The sequence below is a fragment of the Pseudochaenichthys georgianus genome, chromosome 6 (genome assembly GCF_902827115.2).
Source record: "Pseudochaenichthys georgianus chromosome 6, fPseGeo1.2, whole genome shotgun sequence".
NCBI classification, from domain to species: domain Eukaryota; kingdom Metazoa; phylum Chordata; class Actinopteri; order Perciformes; family Channichthyidae; genus Pseudochaenichthys; species Pseudochaenichthys georgianus.
In genome coordinates, this window is record NC_047508.1 from 10858501 (window position 1) to 10880486 (window position 21986).

Here is a 21986-nt window from a genome sequence, read left to right on the forward strand (position 1 = left end):
AGCATAATGTGTGACCACGGAGTGTACATCTACAGTACAAGTACAGGGAAATGTACGCTCAGGCTTTCTGTTAGGGGGGTCAAAGGCTAGAGCAGACCCCAGGTCTGAGGCCCAGGAGGGGCAAATGACAAGTTATGTATCGATGATGTTATTGAAAAAACATTGTTAAAAAACATCAGGAAGAGCGCTACATAACTTTAGGTTTTAGCAGCTTGCATGGCTAAATAACATAGCTAACAGCTAACACTAAAAGAGGTTGCTGAGTTACATAATGATGCGTTTCACTACTTTGAGTAAAGCAACTTGGAAGAAACTTAAATAAATACAGTTTTTGGAAGTTAGTAGTTGTTTCAGAGCAATATAAAACAGATTTTAGGGAGGAAATTATGACACTATGACCCCTCCCCATCAATAGCTCTAGGCAAATTATAAAAAGATGTATACAAAATGTATTCAATCATCTATTTACATTAATAATTTGGAATGTGGTTTATGCAAATAACCCCCATAGATAACAATAACAAAGTAAAAGGACAACATAAAAAAAGGACAACATAAAAAAGAAATGTTGTGACAATGGTAAAGAGCCTTGGGTAAAAGGGCCTGATTTGATTTGTCCTCTGTTGTCCTATTTTTTTATTCCTTGTATGTATCACAACAAAAACAAATTGTAAAAAGATTCTCACAATTTATCACATTTCTAAAAAAAGATTGTTGGAAGACTTAAACAGCAACTTTACATCAACAAAGATTTACTAAGCAATGCAGTCACATTTAATAACATTCACAATTAATAAAAAAACAGAGGATGAATAATTCAGCAGTTTACTCCACTGAGCTGAGTCCTTACAGCAAGAAACAAAAACAAAATACACTTAAATAAAGTGCAGTTTGTACAAAAGGTTGTGATGTGTTTCCAGGGAAATGCAAAATCTTTATGATAACAGATATACAGTACCTAAACTGGCATGGCAGCTTACTGTCAGTCACACTGGTGTATAGGCAGTGCTAGTCACCTGTTTTATGTGATTCAGAATGCAAATAATTAAGCTTGGAAAAGTGATTTGCAAAATATGATCACATCTGCACCAATTTCCAAATCCAACACTTTAGTGTGCAGATACAACCGGAGATACAGAAATAGCAGTAAGTCCATTTAAGGTAATTTGAGAAGAGAGGAGAGCTGCAGAGGAGAAGAGAGGAGAGGCATCGCCACCATGTTTACAGCCCAATTCCCTAAAGATGTTTCAGATTCTTCTTTCATTACCATTATGTATGTCACCTTCATCTTCCCCAGTGGACACATACACATATCAACACAAGCTCAAGAGTACCTTTATAGTATATACTCATCTGCTACATCCAAGGTTAAAGAATCCTTCTTGAATCCAAAACCAGACATTCTCATATGAGCAGTTGAACACACATGTGAGTTTAAATTAAGCAGCAAATAGAAGACAATTGGAGAGGAGACAATGCATAGTTAATTGGACCAGCTTGGGGAATCTATCTGTGCCTGGCTGCTATGGGAAACCCAGATAAGGGCTGCATGCGTGATGAAGACACAGTGAAATACACACTCTCAATAATATTGACAGTGAAGCACAGAATGGAACAGTGGCCTCTTGTCTGACCAAAGTAAACGTCTGCCAACCGTGTGTGTGTGTGTGTGTGTGTGTGTGTGTGTGTGTGTGTGTGTGTGTGTGTGTGTGTGTGTGTGTGTGTGTGTGTGTGTGTGTGTGTGTGTGTGTGTGTGTGTGTGTGTGTGTGTGTGTGTGTGTGTGTGTGTGTGTAGCAGTCCCGTTCTGCTTCAGGGTCACCATTGCTGCAGAAAGAGAATCTCATTATGGTGTGTACCTCAGTGATTACAGTAGACACGTTCATCCTTGTAGTTCCACTCCATTTGACGCTGCTGATAATGTCAAATGTTTGCAGAAAAATCGTTGTGCGTTTTTGATGCGTGTGTACGTGCGTGCATGTGTGGGTCCCGCTGTAACAGATATAATGAGCCAGTGAACTTTGTTGGGGCTGCAATTCTTACATAGTTGGAATTGAGTTCTCCATGTGTAATGTGCATATCAGTGTGTTGCAAAAGAAAAACGTTTCATTGATAAAATAGTCAAGATTACAGAAGCTGAATAAACACAGTAATTCACAAGAGGGGAGAGATTGAGAAACACATTTGAAAAATAAGAGTGAACATCTGAAAAGTCTCTTCTATGGAGGGATTTATTCCATACCAGAATTTAGTTTGTGAGAAATGCTTCAGTGGAAGGAAAAACAGCTGACGACTCTGCAACAAGGTCATTCTTATTATTAAGATCATCTGCATATGCTAATTAGGAGGGCTATTTATATTTGAATACAGCTATGGGAAATAAATGATGGTACTGTACGATGGACACTAGCTGCTTTATCAGATGCTGAGGTCATAACATCTTCCAGTTAGTTGTAGCCCTAGTTTTCCTAAAGTCTTGTAGTTTTGTATTATTTTAGAGGCCTTCATTTGTCTTACCTGTGTGGTAGTGCAGATGCAGGTCCTGGCTGTGGTCTCCTGTGGTCATGGGGTTAAAGGTCACAGTCACCTGCATGCTCTCGCCTACATCAAGAGTCCCACAGGGGGGCGTCACAGAGAAAGGGCTGTAAAGGAATAGAAAGTTATTTGAAAAAGTGGGAAAACAAACAGAAGTAAAGGCATGACAGATAACACTTAAAGGGCCCTATTATGCTAATTATCAGATGTCATAATTGTATGTTGTGCCTCTACTCTGACATGTTTTAATGTAAAAAAAGTGCTTTATTTTTATCGTAGACTTAATCCTATCCTGTACTGACTCTCACCTCTTTGTGTCTAGATTGAACTTGGCCTCAGCATTTCCTATGTTGCGGACCAGGTGAGTCCTCTCTGTGGAGGCTTTCACGGTACAGATGGGTAAATGGAGCTCATCGCGAAGATCAAGAATGCCACGTGGCCCGATGGCAAGTATTGGTACCTCAAACCGCTCCCTCTCCGTCACACAAACCAGTCTGTGGTGGTAGTCCTAGGTGAAAAAAAAGTGTTCAGCTATCAAGAGATCCATACAAACTTAACACACAAAGTAATACCCAGGGGGCAAAACCCCAGTTTTTGGGAAATCAAATATGGAAGTTGTAAAAGGTTGTCCACCAGAAATTATATCTAGGGCCTTCAAGGATCACAACCTAGGTGGACAACCTGGTCAACTAGCTACTGGAAAGCTACAGTGAGGCCCTCACTGTAGCTTTCCAGTAGCTAGTTGACCGGGACAACCTTTTACAACATTCCATGTCTGTAAAATGACTTTGCCCCCTGGGTATAAGGCAATTTGTGTTTGGTAGATGATTTCTATGTTGTAACAATGCTTTTTTTTTTAATACCGTTGGAGTGCCTATTTCTTACCTTTCCAATGGTACCACATTAGTGAGGAACAAGCATTTGTGGGATGAGCAGCAGAGCTAAGTATGTGGGGTGTGCCCATGACAAATGACAAATGTAATTGTGTTGCTGCTGACTCTAGTTTAGTGTTGTTTGGTGGGTTGGATGATTGAAGTCTGATGAAACAAGACATATTGGCAACAATTGATTTATTAACAATTGATTAATTTAACAAGCAGCCTCAGTAGTGGGTTGAATAATCAAACACAGCCACAACAGCCTCTCCTCCTCATGCTGGTCACTAGCCTGCTCACACTCTGCTGTGGGATGGCATCCCATTCTTCAACCAGCATTTGTCCCAGGTCAGCCAATGTGGTTGTGTTGGTCACTCTGGCACGGACAGCAGGGCCAAGTTGATCCCACAAGTGTTCAATGGGGTTGAGGTCAGGACTGCAGGCCATCCTCTCCACTCCTACTCTATCGGTGCAGCAATCAGCAAGGCATTCTCTGCGTCTTCTCCACACTGTGACCCTACGATCCATGTGCCGTAGGCAGAATCTGGACTCATCTCATGCTCTGAACATAATGTTCCTCCACGTGTTGAGGTTCCAGTGCTCTGAACATAATGTTCCTCCACGTGTTGAGGTTCCAGTGCTCTGAACATAATGTTCCTCCACGTGTTGAGGTTCCAGTGCTCTGAACATAATGTTCCTCCACGTGTTGAGGTTCCAGTGCTCTGAACATAATGTTCCTCCACGTGTTGAGGTTCCAGTGCTCTGAACATAATGTTCCTCCACCTGTTGAGGTTCCAGTGCTCTGAACATAATGTTCCTCCACGTTTTGAGGTTCCAGTGCTCTGAACATAATGTTCCTCCACGTGTTGAGGCTCCAGTGCTCTGAACATAATGTTCCTCCACATGTTGAGGCTCCAGTGCTCTGAACATAATGTTCCTCCACGTGTTGAGGTTCCAGTGCTCTGAACATAATGTTCCTCCACGTGTTGAGGTTCCAGTGCTCTGAACATAATGTTCCTCCACGTGTTGAGGTTCCAGTGCTCTGAACATAATGTTCCTCCACGTGTTGAGGCTCCAGTGCTCTGAACATAATGTTCCTCCACGTGTTGAGGTTCCAGTGCTCTGAACATAATGTTCCTCCACATGTTGAGGTTCCAGTGCTCTGAACATAATGTTCCTCCACGTGTTGAGGCTCCAGTGCTCTGAACATAATGTTCCTCCACGTGTTGAGGCTCCAGTGCTCTGAACATAATGTTCCTCCACGTGTTGAGGCTCCAGTGCTCTGAACATAATGTTCCTCCACGTGTTGAGGCTCCAGTGCTCTGAACATAATGTTCCTCCACGTGTTGAGGTTCCAGTGCTCTGAACATAATGTTCCTCCACATGTTGAGGTTCCAGTGCTCTGAACATAATGTTCCTCCACGTGTTGAGGCTCCAGTGCTCTGAACATAATGTTCCTCCACGTGTTGAGGCTCCAGTGCTCTGAACATAATGTTCCTCCACATGTTGAGGTTCCAGTGCTCTGAACATAATGTTCCTCCACATGTTGAGGCTCCAGTGCTCTGAACATAATGTTCCTCCACGTGTTGAGGTTCCAGTGCTCTGAACATAATGTTCCTCCACATGTTGAGGTTCCAGTGCTCTGAACATAATGTTCCTCCACGTGTTGAGGCTCCAGTGCTCTGAACATAATGTTCCTCCACGTGTTGAGGCTCCAGTGCTCTGAACATAATGTTCCTCCACGTGTTGAGGCTCCAGTGCTCTGAACATAATGTTCCTCCACATGTTGAGGCTCCAGTGCTCTGAACATAATGTTCCTCCACGTGTTGAGGTTCCAGTGCTCTGAACATAATGTTCCTCCACGTGTTGAGGTTCCAGTGCTCTGAACATAATGTTCCTCCACGTGTTGAGGCTCCAGTGCTCTGAACATAATGTTCCTCCACGTGTTGAGGTTCCAGTGCTCTGAACATAATGTTCCTCCACCTGTTGAGGTTCCAGTGCTCTGAACATAATGTTCCTCCACGTGTTGAGGTTCCAGTGCTCTGAACATAATGTTCCTCCACGTGTTGAGGTTCCAGTGCTCTGAACATAATGTTCCTCCACGTGTTGAGGCTCCAGTGCTCTGAACATAATGTTCCTCCACGTGTTGAGGTTCCAGTGCTCTGAACATAATGTTCCTCCACGTGTTGAGGTTCCAGTGCTCTGAACATAATGTTCCTCCACGTGTTGAGGCTCCAGTGCTCTGAACATAATGTTCCTCCACGTGTTGAGGTTCCAGTGCTCTGAACATAATGTTCCTCCACGTGTTGAGGTTCCAGTGCTCTGAACATAATGTTCCTCCACGTGTTGAGGCTCCAGTGCTCTGAACATAATGTTCCTCCACGTGTTGAGGTTCCAGTGCTCTGAACATAATGTTCCTCCACGTGTTGAGGCTCCAGTGCTCTGAACATAATGTTCCTCCACGTGTTGAGGCTCCAGTGCTCTGAACATAATGTTCCTCCACGTGTTGAGGTTCCAGTGCTCTGAACATAATGTTCCTCCACGTGTTGAGGTTCCAGTGCTCTGAACATAATGTTCCTCCACATGTTGAGGTTCCAGTGCTCTGAACATAATGTTCCTCCACCTGTTGAGGTTCCAGTGCTCTGAACATAATGTTCCTCCACCTGTTGAGGTTCCAGTGCTCTGAACATAATGTTCCTCCACGTGTTGAGGTTCCAGTGCTCTGAACATAATGTTCCTCCACGTGTTGAGGCTCCAGTGCTCTGAACATAATGTTCCTCCACCTGTTGAGGTTCCAGTGCTCTGAACATAATGTTCCTCCACGTGTTGAGGCTCCAGTGCTCTGAACATAATGTTCCTCCACGTGTTGAGGTTCCAGTGCTCTGAACATAATGTTCCTCCACGTGTTGAGGCTCCAGTGCTCTGAACATAATGTTCCTCCACGTGTTGAGGTTCCAGTGCTCTGAACATAATGTTCCTCCACATGTTGAGGTTCCAGTGCTCTGAACATAATGTTCCTCCACCTGTTGAGGTTCCAGTGCTCTGAACATAATGTTCCTCCACGTGTTGAGGCTCCAGTGCTCTGAACATAATGTTCCTCCACGTGTTGAGGCTCCAGTGCTCTGAACATAATGTTGTGAAGGAATTAAATATATCTGTACATATTCTCATATTCTTTTGTGATCTCCGAGTCTGGAATAATGACCAGAGCTAGCTGACAGTCTGCTGATCTGTGGGACCGATTACTGCACAGTGTGGTAACTGTTTTTTAAATCAGCGGCTGTTACCTCTTCTGTTTGGTAATGCTCTTTTAGTTCCAGAAAGAATATATCCATAGATCCATATTTTCTTTATGGGTCAGGTTTTTTTTGTGAGTTTTAGGGAAGCGTCGCTGTTCACCTCCATGCACAATTGAAAAATTATTCTGGCTAATCTCACAACAACTGTCTGGGATACGCCGTCCACCGGCTACACCCATAAGTAAATATATTTCTCTGTTGATGATCGACATCTGACACAGCTAATCGTGAACACCTTTGGATAAAAGGAACGTTTTAAATGGGACTGTCAATCAAGTGGAGGACATCGGCTAAATGTGTGGGACAAATGACGAATTCTCACCCTAAGCGGAACACACACATTATTCTCCACTTTTGGTAACATTGAGAGATAAGGCCGGCTGAGGTCTGTGCTCTCGGAGTGCCCTTCCAACTTCTAGTTTTGCAAGTACTTGATCCAACGAAAGTATTTGACAAAATGTCAATGTAGACCAGATGTTATGGTAATTAAATGATACCTAAATGCATAATCAAAGGACAGAAGGTGCTATGGTGCATCCTCTGTGGATGAAGAATGTCTGAACCAAATGTTGCAACAATCTATCCAAAGGTACTGATATAGATTTTGAGAAGGCGAGAGATTTAAATTATATTCATCTCATGGTAGAGCTAAGAGAAGTAATTGGATCCTTGATTTTCTTAGGATTCATTTAATCCGTGGGGACCATGAAATGTCCATCCCAATTTTTACCAAAAGATACCAAAGATTTTTTAGAAGATCTATGACACTAGTATATTTCGTCTATTCACTTACTGCCCAAAAGACCGTTTATGCCATCCCAACAGTCATGCTGCTAGCAAGGCTTACAACACACATGAGAAATAATGTAACTTTCAATATAAATCTTGATTTATTCAATGTTGACCTTTGTTTCTCAGTTTTCACTTCCTCCGATAGCATCAGCAAAAGTGTCAACAAAAGGATGTGCTAGTGCAACTTAATACTTGATATTTGACCCTTGCCCCTTTCAACCATTTCCACAGTGTGCATACACATATGAATTGTAAGGGTTTCCAATTTATTGTACAAACTTTGATTTATTTTTGATGATCTGATTAATCTATGTACTTTTGCCTTCAGTAGGAGTGCTAATTTGGAGTACTATATATATCTCAATTTACAACTATATTTTCTTCCCTATAGGCAGGGGTGGGCAGGCCATCTGGCAAACCAAGCTTTTTCCCTGGGTGCCATAGTGCTTTTTGGACAACACAACTGTCTACTTTTTTTATTTTGTCTAGTCCTTGCCCAATCCTATCTTTCAATCTGTCCCCACCCCTTCAGGCTCAGTGCCTTCATTAAACAGTGCAACGCAAGTGCCAAAATGGATAAAACAAAAAACGCAAGGAAGGCAGTATTTGTCTCCCTCTCCTCCTTTTTTTTTGTCATCACATAGTACAGGTACTATGTAAAATGGTTTCTCTGCATTTGACCCATCCTAGTGTTAGGAGCAGTGGGCTGCCCCATTATGAACAGCGCCCGGGGACGCTCAGGGACACCTCGGTAGCACTTGGTCTTGCCGGGACTTGAACGGGTGACCTTCCAGTTGCCAAGCCATTGCCAAGTCCCTATGGACTTCACCACCACCGCCCTATTACTGTACATACGAAGACAAGGGTGAGTTACTTTGGGCATTGGCGTCACCAGATCATGTTGCAGTAATGTAAGGCCATTTAAAGCTCGACAAAAAGGTCTCTATCTCTCTCTGTTACCGAAAAGCCTGTCATACTAAATGCATGTCTGTGTGCGTGCGTGCGTGTGTGTGTGTGTCAGTCCAATTCTCCTTCAGGTTGACCAGAGTGGTGCAGTGTGCAGTATTATTCTATCTAGGCCGACCCGGGAATCAGCATCACAAAGAATTCCTTAACAAAGCAATGGGATTTTTTTATTAGATTTTCTAGTATTGCAGAAAATAAGATCTGTGGCAGGTAACAGGTTTTGCTCAGCAGGATAATCTCCACATATTAACACCACTTGTATGATTTTTTTAAATTGTAAATGCATCGCCAGAAGTTAAAAGCTAATGTTAGGCTATAAAAGAACTACATCATAGTGGCTTGGCTGCGTATCATCATCATCATCATCATCGCAAGGCAAACGCCTGTTCGGCGTGATTACGTTTAGTGGTCATATTTAGTCATTTGTTAGCAACCACTTTTTAATAACACATAGAAGCTTTGGACAAATGCCGGTGGGGTACTTACTCACATCATTTATGTATTAGAACAAAACATAGAAATCGCTTGAGCTTTTTTTAACCACAGATCTTATTTCTGACATCTAACCAAAACTATATTTAAAAAAGCGTTGATTTCAAAATGAAGGATCTGTAATGCTGACTTATTTTGGGGGTTTCAAACTCATTCCTGCACCACTCTATTGCTGCAGAAAGAGAATCTCACAAATGAATGATGGAGAGTTAGAGGAGGAATGGAAGATTGTACAGGTGGAAAACATAACTCCATTTTTTTTTTCAAAGAAAAGACAGGATAAGAAGTTTGCCTTAGTGGATATATTTGACAATGATGTTAAAATTGTCTTTCACATCTTTACTGAATATTTTTATTTTGGTGGGCACAATGCCAGGGATGATATTTTGTCCCAGCCCTGTGTTTATGATTATTAACACGGCTTAGTTGAATACTCGATTCTGATTGCTCAATTTGGACATTTAGCGGTCTGCTCTTTTACAATAACAAACCTTTGCTTAGGATAGCAGACTGTTGGAAAAGATGCTCTAGTCATGTGCTCTAGTCTAGATGCTCTAGTCATTTCAGTCAGTAGAAATAAGTGTGGTCAATTGAATGTCAGCTGTTGCCAAATAGCTCCCTCAGAAAACACTGAGGAATACTTTTGAATGTTACATTTTATATGTTTGGAAGGAACAACACTTTTCATTCATGATGGCTACATTTTTCCCACAAACAAAAAAGGAAAAATAGAGAAAGAACAAGAAAACAGTGTAAGACAAGGTGAGACGTTAAAAGACAAGAAAGAAAGAGAAATCAGAAGAAGACAGACGAGAGTAAGTACGGTATGGACTCTGGCCATGTTTAAAGACGGATTATTGGAAAAGACAGTAAAAACTGATTTGGACAGTTACAGGGCAGAAAACCACAATCAGAGCTACTGGCAATTTAAGTTAATGTTGCTGCAGTTACAGTAGTTTCTTTGCAGTAGAACAGATTATTGTGTCTTAGTGGAAGAAATAGTATCACTGTTAAAACAATAAAATCCTTTTAAGTCAATATTGATAGTAAAATTGTTGATCTATTCAGTAAGTATCCTTCAGGGTAAGTTGGGGTTCTTTTCTCATTAATGACTTGCTGCATATTACCCTTACTTATTTTTTGCAGCAGTCAAATTCCCCTCTGTCTGCAGTACCTTGTTCTCCTGCGGGGTGAAGGAGACAGTGAAAGAAGCGGCGAGTCCTGGTGCGACCCGGCTGCCAGCATCCTCTGGTCTGGCCACATGGAAAAAGTCTGAGTCCTGACGCTCCAGCTTCACTTTACGTGAAACCTTGACAGATAAGAAACATGACAAAAAGTTTCAAAAAACTGCGAACGCCACACTGCAACAACCACAGATCCAGGTACACACACACACACACACACACACACACACACACACACACACAAGTGATTATTTATTCATTACTGGATGGTGTCTTGTCCAAATTGCAGCGATAAATCTTTTGCAATCCCCTGTGACCTTTTCCAATCATTTAGTAACACACAAACCCACATACAAACACACACAAGCAGATACTGTAGCCTTTTTCTCCTGCTATGGAGAAAAAAAATGTCTGTTTCTGTTGTTCCATTTCACTGAAATATCAGCTCAGTAGTCCTGTTGTGAGTGTAACTATTTACGTAATAATCACCCATTCACCCACCTTGTCTTTGTTGTAGAGACGTAGAGGTAGTGTGTAGGTTTGTCCAGGAGTGAAGTTCTGGAAGACCAGTTCAGATGGATGAGGCTGGAAAAGTGACTGATTCATACCCACTACGGACAACTAAAACAAAAACAGTAAAACAAAACGCTGTCGTTAAAAAAACACAACATATACAGCCATCCGTGGCCCTTTCTCATTTCTCGAACTCCCCTCCTTGACTCCCCTCCTTGACTCCCCTCCTCGACTCCTATCCTTGATACTTAGTCCCGCCCACAGGAGATGCGAGGAGAGAGGAGGGGAAGCAGCAGGCGGTTAGAGAAATGAGAACTCCTCTCCTCTGAGCGGTCATTTTAAAGAGACGTCCATTAATGATGACAGGAGGCACAGCAGCCCTCTGTCTGATGGACAGATGTGTTCATGACGACTTATATATTTACTTTGATTCATTCACAGTGCGGTATAATGAGACAATAGCAGGCTACAGATGCGGACACACACACACACACACACACACACACACATATATTTATATATACAATTTCAGAATCAAACAGAACACTCTCATAATAACGTAACACTATCGGAGACTGGATATATCCCCCCCCCTCTCTCTCTGGTCGCTGCAATGAGGAAATAAATTACGGGCCAAAAGTTTTATTTACAAGTATTAAAAGTAAGCAGAGGACACCAAACCAACTGAGACCTGTCTGTCCGCTGCATCCACGCACAGTACAACACACACACCTACACACTGACTGTACCACACACACCTACACACACACACACACACACACACACACACACACACACACACACACACACACACACACACACACACACACACACACACACACACACACACACACACACACACACACACACACACACACACACACACACACACACACACACACACACACACACACACACACACACACACACACACACACACACACACACACACACACACACACACACATACTAGGGGTGTAACGGTTCACAGAAGTCACGGTTCGGTTCGTACCTCGGTTTGGAGGTCACGGTTCGGTACGGTTCGGTACAACAAGAAAAAAGCAAAAAAAAGTCCCAAATGCATAATTCCAGGTTTGTTGTTATTTATGTTTGAACAGTAGTGCAAGTTTCAGTTCAAAAATAAAGAACTCTGACATTTTGAATAGTTAACTGTATTAAACAGTTAAAAACAAACCATACACAGCACCACACACTCAGATGGCCAGATCATCTATAATGGCTGATGTCAAACAAAAAGGTTTCATCAAGCTGTAAAACTAAAAAGGATGTCTTGAAAATATTACACCATAAATAATAAGAAAGTGTTTCAAGAGTGCAAAGTCGTTGAAAAACATATGCCAAAAGCTTCCGTTATTTATTTTTGGTCTCTCGGCTTTCATGTCTATTGGCTTCTTAAAAACAGCGGGGATCAGCTGTTGTCTTTTGCCGGGCTCGGGTGATTGGCAAATCTGGGTGATGCCTTCTGATATGATTTAGCATGTTTGGCATGTGTTACCATTAGCATACCGCACCGCTGTAGAACAACGCCGACACACCGTCCTCGTCCGATCCACCACTCGCACTCTCCATCGTTATTGTAGTCCACAGGGAACCCGAAATGTTCCCACACAGCTGATTTAAAAGAAGCAGGTGGGTTCTAGCTCCTGTGTGTTATCTGAACTCACCATACTAACTTTTCTTCTTCTTGTATTTTGTTCGTTTTGTTGTTGTGTTTCTTCTTGTTCTTCATTTGTTGTTTAAGGGCGGCTGGCAAACAGCTTTTAGGCGCAATATCGCCCCCTGGAGTATATATAGTGTAGTGGATACTGCCCTGAATTACTTTTTTCCCACTCGTAAAAAAAGGCGTATTCGCCATGTGACTGCATGTGCCGAACCGTGACGTCCGAACCGTGACGGTACGGGACGAATACGGATACCGTTACACCCCTAACACATACAGTTCCTAAAACAGGCTACAGCCGTTGTGTATTTTATTATGTGAAGCACTAAATGGTTTTAGAATTTTTTTAAATATCGACTCTTTGTAGATATCTACTAAACTAAAGCAAATAAAAAGAGTAGGCCTGTTATACTGAGTGATATATATTATACACACTGCTCTGCTTTCTGCCTGGACCTCACAGCTGTTCTCACTGTAAACATCGCGTCGCGATGAAAGCAGTTAATAAAATAATATCCAGGGGATGCATGCAGAGCTGTCATTGGCTGAGATAAGTCCGGCCGTGCGTCACATCTCTGTTCCCGGAAATGCATCCACGAAGGAGCCGTGGAGGACCCATCCTCGGTTATAGCTCCTCCAGAGAGCCTCCTCGACGCTCGATCCTCGGTCCTCGAAGTGCATTTAGAGAAATGAGATGTCCTTCAACATGGCACGCTGAAATTCATTTCCGGGTCACTACCAGAGGACCGAGGAGTCGAGGAGTCGAGGAGGGGGATTTGATGAAATGAGAAAGGGCCCGTGTCTTAGATCGCGTTCACACCGGAAAAAGTCCCTGGGGGTGGATTAGGCAAATGAAGCCGCTGACGTCACTTCTTCTTCTTCTGCTTTGGGTTTACTGGCAGGCCGCAAACCACTTCACGGCGTATACTGCCGCCCAAAGTCCCCGGCCGGAAGTCCCCGGAGTTGGGGACTGGCTTCCGAGTAAATCTCCAGAACGCCGACACCTCCTCATCTCCACCGCTCCCATGTTTTATTTTGTGTTGCCATAAGTTAGTCTCTCTGCGTTTCTGCGCTGGGCTAATGCTAATAATGCTAATGCAAGGATAATAAAATGGCGGCTTCACAAAACTTTTTTGGGAGTTTTACGGGGCGTGGTTTGCAATCCGCCCAGTCAATCAGAAATATAGCTCTTTTCTCACAAAAGAGCCGCTCGAAAGTCCCTGCTCTCTAGCAGGGACTTTCGAGGGGGTAAAAAGGTTCGCATTAACTAATTTTAGTACCGGCTCTTTTTGGTGTGAACGCGATCATGAACTAAGTTCGCATGAACCTTTGTGGGAAAAGTACCACAGTGTGAATGCGCCTATTAACTGTGTGTAATTTGGGTGTGTGTCACCTTAAAAGCAATAGGCGCATTCACACTGCGGTACTTTTCCCACAAAGGTTCATGTGAACTTAGTTCATGATCGCGTTCACACCAAAAAGAGCCGGTACTAAAATTAGTTCATGAGAACCTTTTTACCCCCTCGAAATGTCCCTGCTAGAGAGCAGGGACTTTCAAGCGGCTCTTTTGTGAGAAAAGAGCTATATTTCTGATTGGCTGGGCGGATTGCAAACCACGCCCCGTAAAACTCCCAAAAAGTTTTGTGAAGCCGCCATTTTATTATCCTCGCATTAGCATTATTAGCATTAGCCCAGCGCAGAAACGCAGAGAGACTAATTTATGGCAACACAAAATAAAACATGGGAGCGGTGGAGATGAGGAGGTGTCGGCATTCTGGCGATTTACTCGGAAGGCTTCAGTAGAAGCTGCTGGGAGTCCCAGCAGCTTCTACTGAAGCCAGTCCCCAACTCCGGGGACTTCCGGCCGGGGACTCCGGGTGGCAGTATACGCCGTGAAGTCGTTTGCGGCCTGCCAGTAAACCCAAAGCAGAAGAAGAAGAAGTGACGTCAGCGGCTTCATTTGCCTAATCCACCCCCAGGGACTTATTCCGGTGTGAACGCGATCTGTATTTAGTTCATGCGAACTAAAGAGTTCGCATGAACTAAATTCGCATGAACCTTTGTGGGAAAAGTACCGCAGTGTGAATGCGCCTATTGACTTCCACTTCTTGTATACGGGTACATTTATTTCCAAGACATTTATTACCAACTTCATGTATTTAGTATGTTAAATGTGTTAAATTTGCATATGCAATCCCGTTTGGACACATATGAAGCATTTAATTTTGCGTTATTAAAGGAATGGTATGCTCATGACACTCATTTTTAAATAATTATCATCCGATAAAACAGACCAGTCTCTGCCAGTTTCTCTTTTTTTTTTTTTTAATCCGATGACATTATCAGTGATTTTAAACTGATTATATACCGAAATAACATCAACACTGTGGGCGCCGCCATTTTCCGGACGTGACGTAAACCATGCGTTTGGTTTTCGAAGACACGTTGATCTCCATGTTATTTACTGTAGTTTCTCTCTTCAAATATGCCTCACTGTATCGCGAAATATTGCCACAATTCTGATAGGAACAATCCACGGAATGCTCGGTTCCATCTGTTGCCAAAAGGTAAGCGTAAGAAGTACATTCGGAGGCAGTGGCTAGCGAAATGTGGCCGGCCCGAACCGAAAGATTCACAGGCTCATGTATGCAGCGAACATTTCAAATTTCCGGACGACTACTCTGAGAGTATGATAAAACATAACATGGGATTTATGGAACAACCATTACTTAATGGAGATGCAGTACCATCGGTCTTTCTGGTGTCATCACCGACTAGGACACCAGTTCGGCCAGTTGAGAAATCGCCCTCTGCAAGTGTGAAGCGACGGAGGAGCAGAAGTAGTGCTCGGAGTAACGGAGCGTCCACACTACAGCTCCAAAAATAGCTTGGAGCTGGGCGTGTCTGGAGCTTGGGGATTTTATTCAAGCAACACGGCCAACAACCAATCACATGAATCTCCCGCCCCCGACATACAAAGCAAAAACCCCCGGGGATTTTATGCGAGCAATATATATATAAACTCCCCAAACAGGCGAAAACCTACCAGTTTCCCCCACTGTCTCTGCCACCTCCCTCCATGCCTGGTTCCTCCGGTTTGTATCCCGGGAGGTGAAGAGGGTCTGGTCATACAAAACCGGGTGATTCGCTACGGCGATAGTTAGTTTCTCCTCCGACTTTTTTTGAAAATATAGAAATGAACGGCGGGATATCTCTCCCAGCTTAGACGCGGTTTGATTGGCTAGCGCTTCAGCTGTCAGATTTTGGGAAACGGGATTTGATTGGCTGGCGCTGGCTACTCCGGCGTCCAGGCGACCAGAAGTTGAACAATGTTCAACTTCTGGTCGCCTGGGTCGCCTGAGACGCCTCGCTCGGCTACCCACAATTCAGTTCGGCGAAAAAGCGCGGCTACGTGACGTCACCCCATTGAAAGTGAATGGGCAGCTTGGAGCTGCTTGGAGCTTTCGACGCTGTAGTGTAGACGGGCCGTAAGAATAAGGTATGTTATAGCGCATTTCCATTACAGCGGCTAGCCCCGTTTTAACGTCCAGGCCAGGACAGTTTTTGGTGGCCTTTCCATATAGCGTAGTACCGGCTAGTGTGTATTTTACCCCAGTTTTTTCCGGCCCCATAAAATCGTGATTCTATAGCCAGGGACAACGAAGCTGAGTATGCTAAACTAGAGAGGGAATCGCTAGCAAGGGTGGTACTACATGCATACATATAGTATCTTATATCATCTTCCCATTATACACACATGCATTTCCAAACATTTGGACTACCTATGTTGCAAATGTATTATCTTTTCAATTTACACACGGCATCTATTGCACGTCTGTCCGTCCTGGGAGAGGGATCCCTCCTCTGTTGCTCTCCCTGAGGTTTCTCCCATGTTCCCTTTAAACTGTGGGTTTTCTTCGGAAGTTTTTCCTTGTACGATGTGAGGGTCTTAGGACAGAGGGTGTCGTATTGTCATACTGATATGTATGGCTGAATTCCCCCATCCAATCTCTTCACATTGGTCAAAACTTGTTCCTCTGCTGACGAGTCCGAACTGAAATACTCCACCATGTTTCCGTGTGTTGACAAAGTGAACGCATGGATGACGTCACGACCATCACGTGACTACTGAAAATGGCAAACATGGCGGCGGCCAGACGGAATATACAGGTCTTGATAAAAAAGAGCTATAAAATCATTATTTACCGGGGAATATCGCTGATTTCTTCAGGGTATGGTTTAAACATAACGTTTCACTAAATACTGAAGTTTTGATTAATTATCTAATGAGTGGACCATTCCTTTAAAGAAAGCCAGATATGATCTATTCTACATATAAAACAAATATTATATCCAAGTTATTTTTAAGGGATAGTTCACCCAAAAATGTCAAAATACATCTTAACTGAAGAACATTTGGTTAAAAGAAATAGCTCCTACATCATGGGTGTCAAACTCAATTTCATCGTGGGCCACATTAGCGTTACGGTTGCACTCAAAGGGCCGGTTACTTGTAACTATATAAATATATAATATATATATAAAATAATGTATTATATTACATTATTGCCTCTGAATTGGATTATTATCGGACAGGGTAATAACTTCATCATTAACTACGTCTGAAAGCAGAAGTCTAGGGCAAATAAATGCAAGTCTCTTCAGTGCACATGTCACAAGAGGAAATGCATTGTGGGACATGTAGTTTATGGGCAACGTGATTCTGTAATGTAGCATGTAACCGTATATTAAACGTATTATATTATTTGCAAGCTCTTGCGGGCCACATAAAGTGAAGTAGAGGGCCGGATTTGGCCCCCGGGCCTTGAGTTTGACACCCCTGTCCTACATGAAACAAATAATGTCTGTGGGTTATCTCGAGTAATCAGGTCATGATTTCTGAAAAAAGGCATTGCTTTGAGTTTTGAAATGTATTTTATCAGCATTTTGAGCGTTTTAAAAGGCAGAAATCTCCAACACACCTTCCAAAACTCACATTTAAACAATCCAGATTGTTTAATAGCACTATATGAAAGAAGACAAATATGGATTTTCATTTGTTGGTACATTTTAATCTAATTGACATTTCAGAATCTATAATGCTTATTTGTAGTCTCTCTTACGGTATCTGTCTGCTAAATATGAAGCTACAGACACCATCTGGTTGGCTTTGCTTAGAGTTAGTTAGCGCTGAGCTTCAGTCTGTAATGTCCAAAACAACAGATAAAGCCAGAAATCTAGGTGTAGTCATGGACTCTGACCTGTTTCAACAGTCACATTAAAACAGTTACTAAATCAGCCTACAATCACCTAAAGCAGGGGTTTCCAACCTTTATTGTGCCAAGGACCGGCAGATACATTAAAAAAAAATCGTGGAACGGTTGTCAATGTTAACTGATTTTAATATTTACTCACCAGTCTAGCAACAGAGGCTAATTGTATGTAACAGCCTGAACAAATACTAGAATAATATGCATCCAAAACATATTAACAACGTTTAAAAAAAGAACCGGTGTCGTTTTTCGGAGAAATGGAAAACCAAAAAACCGACGTTATTCAGTTTTTAAACCAAAACGGGAAAACAGATAAATCAACGTTTTGGTTTTGTTTGTATGATTTACGGATAATCATGGGAAAACAAGGAGAATGCGCATTATGAAGGAGGGGTGTGTGTGTGTGTGTGTGTGTGTGTGTGTGTGTGTGTGTGTGTGTGTGTGTGTGTGTGTGTGTGTGTGTGTGTGGACTAGCATTACTATACTTGTGGGGACCTAAATCTGTTTACATAGTCACGTGTGGGGACTCGCCTCCCTTATGGGGACAAATTGGAGGTCCCCATAAGGGGCATCATTAATTTTAGGGTGAAGACTTAGGTTAGGTTTAGGATTAGGGTTAAGGTAAGGGTTAGGCATGTGTTGGTTATGGTTAAGGTCAGGATAAATCTCTAGGAAATGCATGTAAGTCAATGTTATCTTTTCAATTTACACACGGCATCTATTGCACGTCTGTCCGTCCTGGGAGAGGGATCCCTCCTCTGTTGCTCTCCCTGAGGTTTCTCCCATGTTCCCTTTAAACTGGGTTTTCTTTGGAAGTTTTTCCTTGTACGATGTGAGGGTCTGAGGACAGAGGGTGTCGTATTGTCATACTGATATTCTGTACACACTGTGAAGACCACTGAGACAAATGTAACATTTGTGATATTGGGCTATATAAATAAACATTGATTGATTGATTGAATGTAATGTCCCCTGAAGTGATGTATACATGGTGTGTGTGTGTGTGTGTGTGTGTGTGTGTGTGTGTGTGTGTGTGTGTGTGTGTGTGTGTGTGTGTGTGTGTGTGTGTGTGTGTGTGTGTGTGTGTGTGTGTGTGTGTGTGTGTGTGTGTGTGTGTGTGTGTGTGTGTGTGTGTGTGTGTGTGTGTGTGTGTGTGTGTGTGTGTGTGTGTGTGAGAGAGACACTGGCATTTATTTTCAGAAGATATTATGATAGTGACGTTCGGTCCGGTGCACGTCCGACAGCATTTAGCACTACATCGAGATTAAGATTAAACTCATTTATTTTGGGAACACCCGCATATAGGTTACCTATGGAGTTAGCCAGATGTGTGTAAATTACTGTTCAGGGTCATTTGAAAACAAATGCCGGTGTCGGACAGACACAAACACAGAGCTGAGCACACACACACACACACACACACACACACACACACACACACACACACACACACACACACACACACACACACACACACACACACACACACACACACACACACACACACACACACACACACACACACACACACACACACACACACACACACACACACACACACATCATGCGTCTTGGTAACTGGACATCTCCTTCATAAAACGAATAAAAGGGGGAGTAATCGGCAGTTCGATGTGTGTAGAGATGTGTGTAGAGGTGTGTGTGGTTAACACGTAGCAGCCTGCAGTCACTCGCTGTTCTGATGAAGGTAAACACAGCGAAGGCGGTGCGTAAAAAGGCACAGCTCTCGGCGCGCTGGTGCTGCACTTCTCAGAAGCGGAGTTACACGTCCCGCTGCCTCCTGATGCATTTCATAAAGTGAAGGAGGTTTTCCTTCTATAAAACAGCTGCGGGCAGCAGATACCGTGAGAGTCCCGTACATGAATTCATAGATCAAGGCAGACTGGTTTTCTCTCCTGTTTTGCCAATCCGGTGCTTAAACAAAGGCAAGGCAAGTTTATTTATATAGCACTTTTCAACACAAGGCAATTTACAAAAAAATGAAAGACATTAAGAAAATGGCATTTACAATCAGTCATTAAAGAGCCTGTGACAGCATCCCACCAACTGTTGTGCAATGAAATATTGGGCTACTAGTAATCTGGAACCGTCAGTTTAAAAAAGAAAAAGCGATACCGTTCCGTTAAATATCAATAATTTCGAACATCGCGGGGAAATTCCTTCGACTCATTTTGAAGTTTTAGGGGAAGCCGGAAGTGACGTCAATGCGGGAACGCTTCGAGAGCCAAACACGGACAAAGTGTGTTGTCATGCATAGAAATGGTGAATTACTGAGATTAGGCACGTTAATAACGTTTTAATGAAGTTGACTACAGTATATTCATATTTGTCAGTGCTTTCATGTCAATTCGGCGACATAAACATAAATGATCGTGGTGAAGATGATGATTACATTAGGATTAAAAATCGGGAGTGAGAGCTGCTGAATTTCCTCCCGTCTCGGATGTGATATAAAAACAAATCGATTATTTTTGTAGTTGTAAACTCAAGTGGATGAAACTACATTTATTAGTGCTTTCATGTCAATTCGGCGAACATATGATACATTAAATGATCGTGAGGATGATGATTAAAAATCGTTTGTTTGAGCCGGTCTGCATTTCCTGATGAGAAAACAAACCGATGCTTTTTGTAGTTGTAGTACACCAACATGGATTAAACGTGTGTTTTTTTTACCACAATGTTGGGGAAATTAATGGATAAAATGCACGGATTATTATTATTATTCCCACTCCGATCGGGACACTAGGTCCACCGTTTCCCCGCAGCGAGGCTCCCCCCGTTGACAGTTTACGTGGGCTGGGTGCAGTGGCGGACTGGCCGGTACCGAAGTGGGCCGGTCGGATAAGTAACTAGCACATCCCTCATAGGCGGCGCGTGAGGCTCAGGTTTGGGAAGGCTAAATAACTTATTTTACCTGACGCTGCCCGGCTCCGGCGTCTATAGAAAAGAGATCAACTCAGTGTGCGGAGTTTAAATCTCTCAAGTCATATTACAGGATAAAGGAAATACAGTTTAAACTGCCGTATGCAGAGAAGACGCCGACGTGTCGCACTTATCATTCATATTACATCATCAATCAGATCATCGATCATATAATATCATAATATATCATATATTTCCTTATCTGAGTCAGCTTCTCCAGTGTCATCTGGCCGTGCAACACTCACAGTGTCACAGACTGGATGCAGAAGTATTATTTTAAGCAACACATTATGTTGACGAAACACTCGAGACAAATGTAATTAAAGTCAGATCCACTCGTGTCTTAGACGTGAACGCGCTCTCAGCTGGAGAGAGAAACCCTGGCTTGATTTACCGAGTTGATAACCAGCGTCGTAGGACCGCTTAGCGAGATCTCGTTTGTTAGTTTGTTGTTGTTAGTTTGTTTGTTACTGAAACATATCCAGGGTCTGTTGAACTGGCTTCGTAGTACAGGGCACAGGTGGCTAGCAGCGCTAAGGTCAAAGACACAGACATTATACATTATATTTGTATGTTACCAGGATGCAGTGACACCAATATTTACATATTTACATTCACTATCTACAGCACCCGCCGCCCCTGACATCCCCCACTCCCCCCGTTGACAATTTACTAGCGGTACCGAAGTGGGCCGGTCGAGAGTCCCGGGATGATTTTTAGTCCCATTCCACCACTGGCTACATGACCATATGATCGCCCATATTGACGCACCTCATTCCTAAACTTCTAACAGATACAACATAAACCGATCCTTCAGCCTCATATGAGCTCTCAGACACTCTTCAAAATTAACCTGTCATCGCTGTCTGAGCTTGCTGCTGTGTGCACCTTCATGCGTTTACATGCAGATGCTGGGATCCTGAACAGTGCAGCTGGAGCGCTGTGCCCGCAATGACGTCACCCATCATTTGGCGGGACTTGAAGAATCCGCGAGAAGATCCAGAAAATTGTCAACATTGAAGGCAGATTAATGGTTATCAAAGTACAAATATCCAAAATCAGTTCAGTAACGGTTTTCAAGGGGACAATATTTACTCAAATTGATGGGTTTGGATGATGGGGGAAAACCGTGTCACAGGCTCTTTAAAAAGAAAAGCTAATAAAATAAACATATAGCTACACCCCTGGCCGACATGTCCTTAAAATGAAGTCCAAGTTTGAAATATATCTCAAATAATGTATGCACTGCCATTTCCCCACATAAACATAACAGTCTGCAATTAAACGGTTGTCTCCTGTGCGCTCCTCTTCCTACTTGGCGCACCGGTAACTTTCTCGTGCGCACAAGAGGCTGAGACCAGGCTGAGCCGCCGAATCCCTCGGAACATCATAAAAGCCATTTTCTACGGTTATCTGGTGAAAGATTAACTAGGCT

The 21986-nt window shown here is 43.0% G+C and overlaps 1 protein-coding gene across 1 annotated transcript in view; it reads right to left on the reverse strand.

Moving 5' to 3' along the window:
- hydin (HYDIN axonemal central pair apparatus protein) overlaps nt 1–21986 on the reverse strand; it is a 151912-nt gene that overhangs the window by 124348 nt on the left and 5578 nt on the right. Inside the window, 4 exon segments of the mRNA XM_034085765.2 lie at nt 2516–2640; nt 2842–3041; nt 10132–10266; nt 10643–10762. Of these exon segments, the coding sequence (XP_033941656.1) occupies nt 2516–2640; nt 2842–3041; nt 10132–10266; nt 10643–10762 (580 nt within the window).